Source organism: Orbicella franksi, chromosome 2 (genome assembly GCF_964199315.1).
Source record: "Orbicella franksi chromosome 2, jaOrbFran1.1, whole genome shotgun sequence".
Taxonomy (NCBI): Eukaryota; Metazoa; Cnidaria; class Anthozoa; order Scleractinia; family Merulinidae; genus Orbicella; species Orbicella franksi.
The window spans coordinates 22954481-22965123 of record NC_138146.1 but is presented as its reverse complement, the minus strand read 5'-3'; the positions used below and the strand labels follow the sequence as shown (position 1 = coordinate 22965123).

Here is a 10643-nt window from a genome sequence, read left to right as displayed (position 1 = left end):
CTTTTTTTTTCTTGATATGAGTATCCTTCATAGTTTGTTACCACCCTCTTGCTAGACACGACTGTTGCTGATTTTATGTAATAATATTTTAATTCTAACTTTCCAGGAATGTATTAGCAAGTGCATCTGCAGACCACTCTGTTATTTTGTGGGACCTCACACAACCAAAACCGGTACACACCTTAAGACATCACAAAGATAAGGTAATGTTTAAACCTTTGTAATGATAACAGTAGAGCAGCAACCAAGTCAGTCCAACAAATCTTCCTTTTAATAGCAAATTATCATCTGCATATAGCCCTGTATGACCAAATACCTGGAACAAATTTGAAAAGAAATAATTGATTTGTAGAATGCAATTTTGTATTGTTATTTTTTTCCACATTTTTATTTCCATTCAGCAGCTCACATCAATTTGTAAAAAATAGGCTAAAAATTAATAAATGGCTATTAAAAGTTTACATCAGTAGCTTGTGTCATACTACAAGTGACAAAAAGAGAAAACTACACAAGAAAAAAGACAACACAAGAAAAAAAAAAATTGTATTATACTATATATTGTCTTTTAGTAGAACATTTCTCCAAACCGAGGAATTGTATATTATTTTGAAATATTTTCTTTATTTGTTTGTGATAGGTACAATCATTAGAGTGGCATCCTTATGAATCACAGTCTATACTTACAGGATCTTTTGACAAGTAAGTTTAATATGGCTAAGTATTTTGATAAAGTGACGGGTGGGTGTGAAATAAGATGTAAAGAAGGGAAAAATGAGAAAAATGAGTGATCAATGCACGCTTTTTTGCCTTATCTGCTCTGCAATCTGTGCAGGAAATTATAGGCTGCATGCAGTCTTGAAAAGAAGAGGGAGTGGAATACGGTCGGTCCTTTCATCCCAAAGAGCCTGCATGAAATAAGCTGTACTTTCTGAGAATTTTAATGAAATTAGCGATTTCTGTTTTTTTTTCCCCTTGCATTTCATGTTTCTTTTGGTATTTTTATTTTACAGGAAGGCCAAAGCGCTGGATTGCAGAAGTCCCGAGGTAACTCTCTTGTATTGGATATTGTTAGTTTGGTCTATTGTTGATCCAGCTGTAGAAACCAATCTATATTTTTGACCACTTTCCATAAACCTGCATCTAACAAGCCCCAGGATTGGGCTTGGGTGAGGGCTTTAAGAGCAAATAGCTGTCGAGTGGTACCGCAAAAAAATCGCCTTTTGTGTGATACTGTCATCCTTAAATGCGATCTCTACAGAAAATGTAAGGATTTCCTCAAAGACTGTTCGTTTTGTAAAAAAGACGGCATTTTAAAGCCACTTCATTAGGACATAGTTTAATCTACGGTACACCTTATTATCCTAGAGCAACATCAAATCTTGGAAATTCGATGCAGAGGTGGAAAGAGTGCTGTGGAATCATTTTTCACCATACAACTTTTTAGTAAGTAGTCTTGCAATAAGTAAACTGAAGTTCAAACAAAAATGGGCAAGGTGCTTATGACAAAAACCATCTAGAGTATGTTTCTATATGCGTGCGCCTTTTGTATCTTAGGCATTTTGTGCTTTAAAAACTATTTTCCTTCTTTATCAGTTTGTGTTTAGGTCTCTGAGAAGTGTTTTAAGAGCATTTTGTAGTTAATCCGTATCTTATTGTTTTGTGTGCAGGTTAGCACAGAAACTGGTCACGTGTTTTGCTGTGACGTCAGAACAGACACGCCAGTGTTTACTCTTAAAGCACATGACGACGCAATACCAGGTGATGAATTTTCGGCTTTCCTTACCCCTACCCTCCCTTCTCGCTTTGACGACGTTTCCCGTGACGTTTGAGGCTTCCTGCACAAGTGATGTTTCATGGTCTCCAAGGCAACAGTCTGTATCTTAAACAGCTTGAAATGCTCTCTCGTAAATGTTTGTAATTCATAAGCGGTCAAGGAATCTCTTATAGCATCGCGGAGATTGAATCCACAAAACAAATGGTCACAAATCAAGTCAAGTCGAGACAACATCCGACGTCTTCTGTGCATGATAGCTGCAGAAAGCATAGTTAACTATGCAGAAAGAGATGAGAAGAGTAGACAAGGAGGGAACTAAGTTCCCCTCCGTTTTCGCTCAGTTTTGCTTTTGCTGAATAATTTCGCTTAAATACTTATCGTTCTTGGTCTGTCGCGCGAGCTACGCCCACACCCAAAGTTGTCACGTCAGCGTGTTATGTCACTTTGCCATTGCTCAAACGACTAGCAAATCTGTTTCCTCTTTTGTATTGGTTGTAGGACTTGCTCTAAGCAGCCAAGTTCCCGGATGTCTAGTCACGGCATCCGCCGACGAGACTGTCAAAGTCTGGGATATACAGGTAAGGCGACACTTGTGATGCTGACTCGTACCCAGTCGTCTTCAGTCAACGCGCGGCCCGGCGTAAGGTGAGCAAGAGGTGATGGGAAGGGAGAAGAGGAAAACACGACGTCTCGCTCTCTAGCTTTCTCCCTACCCATCTCACCCTGCGCTCCCATCTCGCCCCATGCGGCGCGCTGTATGAAATTGTATGAAGACATCTAGATGTTTGTTGACGGTAACATACCTTGTTTCCTTGTAGGATAACAAACCCTCATTCGTGGCATCCAGAAATCTTGAAATGGTAAGGAGATGAAGAACTTTGTCCTCAATATTAGAGTTTTCTTTTTAAGATGGTTTGATTACTGTCAATTGGTGTTTTCAGGGAAAGATTCTTAATAGCTGTTGCTGTCCTGATGCGCCATTTGTTTTCTGTTTCGGTGGCGAGAAGCAAGGTTTGAGAGTCTTGGATCTTACAGAGAGTAACCCAGGTAATTATCAATCAACACTTGAAGAATAATTTTAGTCAGTCAGTCAGTCAGTCAGTCAGTCAGTCAGTCAATCAGTCAGTCAGTCCTTCCTTCCGTCAGTCAGTCAGTCAGTCTATCAGTGTATCAGACAGTCGGTCAGTCAATCCGTCCGTCTGTCGGACGATGAAACTAATAACAGACATACAAACAGAGAGAAACGGACAGTCAGTTAGTCAGTTAGTCAGTCAATGTCGAGATAAGATTTTTCTTCCCGAATAAATTTGCACCGAACTTAAGTAACAGTGATTCATCTGCATTCAATAAATATTTAATGTATCACTGTGAATTAGTGTTTATTTCTTTCATCAAAAAAAGACTAAAACGAATTTAAATCTGAAAGAGAAGAGCCATTTTTCGTGTTTTTCCTTCAGGTGTTCGAGGTAACGTTCCTTCTTTAAACGTACTTTGCTAAGTGTTGTCTTTTGATTCAACCTACTTGCCTGACCCACTTTTATTGTGTTCTAGTTCGTCGACATTTTGAAGCAAGGCAAAGACTGATGCCTGCAATTGTGAAAACCGAAAAAGAAACTGTAGAAGAGGAGCAGGAGGTACTCTTGTTTAGCTACCAGCTTTGTTCGTTTCTTTTACTGGAAGTTTTCTTTACATTGTCGAAATAAACTCGTTCAATCCTTTTCAGGTTGCCGACACTTTGGAACCATTAAAAGAAGTCAATCCTGAGCCCATGGAAGAAGAGTCTGCCGCTGACGCCATGGCAGCTTTGAGCCTGAGTGGGGCTATGAACAGCGGTCATTCAAAGAAAAAGAAGAAAAAGAAACGAAAATAAACCCAAATTAATTTTATGTATTTTACGTGTGGGAAACAGCAAAATAATGCCTTCGTTTCTTTGTTTTTAGGAAATACGAAAAGTATGCGAATAGGACGGGTGGAAATTGTTAAACCTGCCATTCGCACAACATACACCGACTCTACCTCGTTTTAGAAAGGATGTCCACTGAATGGAAGGACGAGTTGGTTTCACAGCTGGACAGAACAATCTCCTATGATCAACAACTGCTCTAAATGGAAAACACAGTTTTGTCACTCGATTCTCGTTTTATTTTCTGTACAAATTTTCACAGAATATTTTACAAAGCGCATAGATATAATAACAAGTGCTTTAACTTTGGATATCACTATTAAGAGTTCTCACAGAAAAGTAAACCGATGAAATTCTGAGTTACATACCTTCACCTTATTTATTCTTGCGTTAACTTTGAACTTGTAATGCGAATTACATGCACGTAAACCAAACAAAAAAGATTTCAGTCTTCCTCGTTGAAGACGAGGAAAGAATATATATACATGTGTTAATTTGCGAAGCGATAGCTTGGTGACTTACGCGGAACTCTCTCAAACAAGATGCCAATAAAGATTTTGAACAGTTATTGAACACGTGACTAAAACGTCATTTGTACATATGGATGATTGGCTAGTTTTGAATCACGTGTTGATAGACAGTGGAACAGTGATGTAATCGCTGTGCCTCATTCCGAAGCTGAATGTTGGTGCGGTAGGTTTGTTGTACACCACCTGGCAAGCGAGAAAGAGATGAAAATATTGTTAAGACAAAAATCAAGCAAACGTTTGAATCTATCCCTGTCTCTGCCTGCATATTTCTGTGAATTCCAGCATGACACACTGTAATTTCCTTTTTGTTTAGACGATAGCATCATCAGGTGGAAACTATTAGTGAACATTGATATTGCCAATCATGTTTCTCCAGAATAGAGAAGGATTAATCTCTGGCGTAAAAAGTAACGCTCGTGCTTGTCGCTTGATCGTATAAAAAAGGAAATTATTAGAATGAATGGCTGAAGCAAACTAGTTCTAGCAATGCCTAAAAGGATTACCGTTGTTGCCTTGATTATAATGACTAATATAATAAATTGCACAGGAATTAATTATCTGCTGTCAATCTACAGGGTGAGAGTTTTTGCTATCTCTCTAAGCGCTTTCTCTTTGCTTTATCTATCCGTTTAGTACCGAGATTTACTAATTATTTTCCTCTACTAACTGCCTACAAGTCCAGAAGCTACTAAAATAACAGAACACACTACTTTCTGGAAAATGGTTTGGCTTTATTCAAGTCTCGGCTAACTACATCTGAATTGGTTATTTAAATCGTCTGTCCAGCCTCGTAGCATGCTTCTACCACGCTTTTGATCGGTCGTCTTGTCACCAACAGTTACAATTTCTTGGGAAATCCTCGTAGAGAATAATCGAACAGGTTTTTATTGTTTTGGCATGGGGTTTTTTCCTTCCAGTCAGAGCATCGCACGAGCTTCCTAAAGGGTGCTACTCCAACGACTTCCGGTCCCGCGATCTCCAAAATGGTACTTGGTCTTCAAGTAGGTTTTCTAACTACATCTTCACTCCTGACACCTAAACACAAAATATATACTCCTGACTAAAGTGGTTCCTCTAAATCACTGACTCCTTGGCTGACTAAAGACTGATGACATTTTCAAACTTAACGGTAGCATTGATCAGCGGTGACGCACACGAATAGGTGTTGTGAGGTGTGATCAAATGAAGTGCATGACGAAAACCCGAAATTTCACTGCTGAAAACGGTGCTGGTGTGTTGAATGATTCTATGTTAGTGTACATAATCAGTTGTACGAGTTGGTGGAGAATATTTCATGGCATAGCATCAACCCGTCAGGAACTGCGTCACCATGACCCTCAAGATATGATGTGGCGATGACGTGATGACGTAAATATTTGTCACAGTGTATATACGGAAGTGGTGAAAGCAAATTATAATGTCATAAGTTAGAGAAAATGAAGGCTGTTATTAGCTTAATGGAATTGTTGGTTAGTTACGCCCTTTTAAATGCCATTAGTATGAATCGACAACAATGATGAAATGGTTTGCAAGAACTGAGTGACGCCGGAAAGTGAAACAAGGCTGAAAAAATGAACTGGATAATGAACCTTGTATGGAAAATGTGGCAAGTGCAATGACAGAAGTTGTTGTGGAAGATGTGGATGGAGGTAAACGCGTTTAACACACTGTGCGAGGAGAGCTGGGTAGCGTTTACCTCGCAAGCTCAGGTCAGGTTATTGATCCTCTAATGGATCTTCTCGAATGGGCAGCACGAATTCAGAGTGTTTTATGCCAAATGAAAAGCGCAGTCCTTGGTCCACCTGTTGAGTGACAATAAAATTCATCTCGTCATCATGATCATGATTCTCTTTACAATGAGTGGTTTGACTTCTTCCTAGAGACGCAAGCTAGTTTCAAACCATGCAGAACTGAAAATAAAGACACACACAAGAACGGAAAGCAAAACACTTGTGACCAGCATGCATTTGAACGATAATGTTAAGCATATCCGCTTTGTAACATGCAAGGAGATGCTCTTGACGACCATACAGCCATGTCATGAAGTATGTTCGAATAGTGTGTCATTCTCTCACCCACAAAAAAATTATTTTATCATATTATATTAATTTTCTCCTTTTTTTCTGTCTCGTTCCAGCCCTTGCTACATGCATAGTTCTCGCGACTCGGCAGGTTAGGGGCATCGCGGCTCGACTCCTCACACTACTCACACTTCGCTTTCTTCTCAAACCACAGAAAAACTTGGAAAACAAGCGGACATGCAGCTGATTGCTGGCAGTCTCAGGCACTTGAACGAGCATCCAGAGAAACAGTTTACTTGTGTCCAACTGTAAAGGATCCCGAGCACATGCCAAACTTTAATTTGCACCGTTCGAATACTTCATGTAATCTGGTTGAGTAGTGAAACTCTGTAACCAACACTCAGCTACAGCGTATCTGGTTCTTCCTGAGATAGAAGTCTGAACTAAAATGCCCGTTTTTGGCCCATTTTCGATTTGCATCCCGGCACTTATACCATGATGGTTTGCTTTCAACCTTTTTTTCCAAAGGTTTTCGAGGAATTTAAAAAGCCAAGAGGACGGTCCCTGTCCTGGGGGGGGGGGGTACTCCCTTATATGGGCTATATAGGTATGTGCGGCCCCAAAGGGTTGGGTTTTTAAGCCGTTTTGGTCATAAATAGGGTATCGATTTTGGCCATTTTGGTCCTGAATAGGGTATGGTTTTAGCACTCTAGTCTTGAATTTGCTATGTTTCTTAGAAGAAGCTACTTTTTCATCATTATCAATATGACCATCAATAAAAGCCCTTCATAACTTACGTTTAGGGCAACTGTACCAGCGGCAACGGTCGTATATAGGGTATCGAAGTTTTTGCCAGGCCATAAATAGGGTAGCAAAAAACGCAGATTTTGGTCATAAATAGGGTAAGGGTTTTGGGAAGTGGGCTGCACACCCCCACCCAACTTTTCTGAGAGAACCTCCCCCCCCCCCCCCCCGCACGGTGTCTCCGTAAAGATGAGCTGCCTTTTTGATTTGAACCTACAGAATGTGTTAGGGACGAAATCCGTGTTACTAGCGTCAACTTTGCACTCAGTCAAGGTAAAAGTTACCATTTTTGATTTCCTGTTATTGAGTTTTGTGTCCCTCGCATTAGACTGGTTTAACTCAAATCAGAACTTTTTATTAACTACTTAATGATAAGCAAACAATGAATCTACGAATTTATACTTAGTTATACGACTACTTATAATACGGTTTGAATTTCGATTGCGCCGCATCCTGATTGACAAAAGAGCTGGGTTGTCTTGCGCGCTATCTCTATATTATAAAGCCCATATAGAAGCCAAAGATAATAAAACTATCCCGTTATTTTTGAGAATTTAAGAATGACCAGATATGCATGTCTTTAGAACACTCGAGCACGGTTCGGCTTTTCCTGCGTCTTTCCAAAATTTATCTCTCGGTCCTGAATTCTGGTCCAGTTTTATAATTATGGCTTTCACTAATACATGTCATTTTGTTCCCGGGATGGCCTAATGAGATCTGGAACTACAGGATATCATAGAGGTTTTGCACGGCAGCCATGTTGCATGGCAGGAACAATGAAAATGTTTTGCTTTAGAAAGAACATTAATTTTTTTCCCATAGGAAAAATTATCTATTGTTCTTGCCATGCATGAAACATGGCTGCCGTGCAAAACCTCTATAGCAATGAATAAAACCTTAATTTAATGCCAGAGAAAATAGACCATACTCGTTTTCTCGGAATTGGACTGGAACAGCTTGCAACTGGGCCTAATGCGGGCATTCTTTTTAAATGCAAATAGATCAGAATTTATTCCTTTTTAATGATACGAGCTTCCATTGCAAACTAGTTCCAGTCCAGTACCGAGGAAAGGTCTATTGCCTTTAGGACTTGAAGCAGAATTGCAGAGTAATTTAAATTTGAGTATTAGTCATGCATGTGCAAAATGTCTGATCAATTTAGAGGCTGCCTTTAGTTTCAATTCGATTCAATACTCACCGTGAAATATCGGTTTATGTAAGCCTACCTTTTCAGGACTGTGTGCTCCAGGTCCAGGTTTTTGCGTGGAGTCCTGTGGCATGTAGTTTCTTCCATTCATAGTGTATGCAGGCATTCTCTTTTTATTTGTATTGGGATTAGTGATATTGTATGTCCCCGGGCCGGGTGTCTAGTGACGAAACGGTAAATGAAATAAGTTTAAATATTATAATAAATTGATTTTGCACTTAAAACATGAGGACAGTTTCGTACTCTCAAGATAAAGGTTTTGTGAAAGAAACTAAAGCGATACTGCTGTTATCTTATTTTAACAACTACATAATATTTATGGTATAAATTTAATTTGATCAGTAAAGGCAAGGGCTCTCTTTCTGAATGAGATCCCTGTAATTTATATATGTGTCAGTTGGCATAAAATTAGCATGGCGTATATGGTGAAGTGAGCTAATTACTGAAGAGAGTAAAACCTGCATGCTAGTAACTGTACGTGAATTTAAAGACGACTTTGAACATCATGCTGTTTTAAATCCTGGCCTTAATGATACTTCCTCTTCGGGTGTTACAGGCACCATATTCCGATATGGTCAGGATATGGTTAAAAATGAATCGGTAAAAAATATGTAACTATTGGGTAGGGACATAGACTTTTTTACTTCCCTTGTTCTAATAAGTGTGATGAAATTTTTCCTCGCTTTATTATGGAAGATATGTATTTAAGATATGTACGTTGACTCTCACCTTTTGAAGATCTTCGCTGAATCCACCAATGGTAGAGCGGCCGCTCAGCGAGTAGGCTGGCGCCGATGCCTTGTTGACACCTTTTGGTCCTATCAGGGGTGGTAGAGAGTAAGAGTTTGGCGAGGGCGTCGGGTCTTTGAACGAATACTTGGTGCGTGTCTTGAACGTGAAGCATGGAGCTTTCGTCTCATGAGGTGGATGGAATTTTTCTGGCGAATATTGCCCTGAAACAATCGAAAAATTGGTTAAAATAATTCTACTCTGGAGAAAATGGAGCATGCGAGAGTAACCTGGAATCAATACTGAAACAAATAAACAGACAAAATTTATGAATACTTTTACGTTGGCGTTCCTGATTTAATGCCTAACAGACCAGTGAATAATACTTTAATGGTTGAGATCTGAAAAAATTCCTGATAAATGCGACAGATCGGCGAAAATTTAGCTCATAACTGAGATTCCAGATCCAGGTCCACTTTTGACGATTTCAGATAAGGTAGCCATGCTCTCAGGAGGAGTGACCGCCATTTTGTCAACAACCGCACGCATGCTAGGCTACTCGCTACCTACAACAGAGTAACTAGTGAGTAGCGAAGCCAATAAGAGAACCGCATTCGTAATCATAGAACGCTGTAAACTTATACTTAATGTCGTTTTGAAACAGTAGCCATCATGGGGTCTAGCTCTGCCTTGGCCTATTTCGATCATCTGGCTTGCAAAATACATATCCAGTATTAATAATAACAATTAATTTACTATTTCAATGTTTTTAAAATACCTGGACCAGGTGTGAAAAAGTGTAGTTTATCTGGTGTGCGACTGTAGAGAGAAAATGCTGGAGAAGCTTCTTTCCCTTTACGCGTCACATAAGCAGGGAACATGTACTTTGGACCAGGGCTGAAACTCGAGGAAAACTCTTTGTGTCGTTGGCCAAAACTAAATGCAGGACATCGGTGCTTTCTAATATCATGGCCCTTAATTCCTATAGTTCCCGGAAGCAGATATTTAGCGGGCCCTGGTCCCCGACATTTTGCAGCGATTTCTACTTTTTCCTCCTTGTTTTCCTCGCTTTCTTCGCTCTCTTCAACAATCAGCTGGATTTCCTTGTTTTGTTGCGACATTTTTTAAAAATAAAGTTGGCGGTTTTCACGGACTGTTTACAAAGTCTGTTTTACTTGAGTTTTAATTATGTTTGGTGGAAATTACGTCATTAATTGGCAATTAAACAGCACGTGACAATGGAGAAGAAAGGCGCGCGAGCCGTACTTGAGTCGCAAATGCAGGTGACGTCACAAAGTTCGCAATGTTTTTCTCGGTCCTGGTGAAAGCGATGAGAACATAAAGATTATTGTCGAGAGCTTCGAAAGGCCTTATCTCAACAGCGAAATGCAATAAGAAAGTTATTTTAGAAGCATCAGATTTATCGTTTTATAAGCCAAAGATGATCAAAGAGCGAATTTGGGGAAAATTCCTTTATATGACGTATTGACTTTAGTGCCGATAATTGAAGTTCTAATTGTTCCCGAAGCCTTCTAGTGACTGGCTCGTTCCCAGTCGGTAGCACTTCAAGCTCTCTTTTATACCAAGAGACCATGGTAGTTTACACTGAATCGTAAAGCTCTGGAAAAGTAGACTAGCTAGGCGAGGCATGATATCGAGGTCATTTTGAGTCCAT

General features: G+C 39.7%; 2 protein-coding genes across 2 annotated transcripts in view; one reads left to right on the top strand and one right to left on the bottom strand.

Annotated features, from left to right (window-relative positions):
* Positions 1 to 3645, top strand: part of LOC145478738 (periodic tryptophan protein 1 homolog) — an 8581-nt gene extending 4936 nt beyond the window's left edge. Inside the window, exons 9-18 of the mRNA XM_081456852.1 lie at positions 107 to 203; positions 638 to 699; positions 1011 to 1044; positions 1366 to 1443; positions 1668 to 1758; positions 2273 to 2352; positions 2593 to 2634; positions 2716 to 2821; positions 3326 to 3408; positions 3498 to 3645. Coding sequence (XP_081312978.1) covers positions 107 to 203; positions 638 to 699; positions 1011 to 1044; positions 1366 to 1443; positions 1668 to 1758; positions 2273 to 2352; positions 2593 to 2634; positions 2716 to 2821; positions 3326 to 3408; positions 3498 to 3644 — 820 coding nt within the window. The 3' untranslated portion in view covers position 3645. The remainder of the gene's footprint in view (positions 1 to 106; positions 204 to 637; positions 700 to 1010; positions 1045 to 1365; positions 1444 to 1667; positions 1759 to 2272; positions 2353 to 2592; positions 2635 to 2715; positions 2822 to 3325; positions 3409 to 3497) is intronic.
* Positions 3646 to 4110: 465 nt separating this feature from the next.
* LOC145471863 (ciliary microtubule associated protein 1A-like) lies at positions 4111 to 10089 on the bottom strand. The gene is made up of 4 exons (XM_081454886.1): positions 9747 to 10089; positions 8969 to 9192; positions 8259 to 8399; positions 4111 to 4390 (listed from the first exon to the last, which is right to left on the bottom strand). Exons 1-4 carry the CDS (start codon positions 10087 to 10089, stop codon positions 4301 to 4303), a joined length of 798 nt encoding a protein of 265 aa, XP_081311012.1. The 3' UTR covers positions 4111 to 4300.
* Positions 10090 to 10643: the final 554 nt, after the last annotated feature.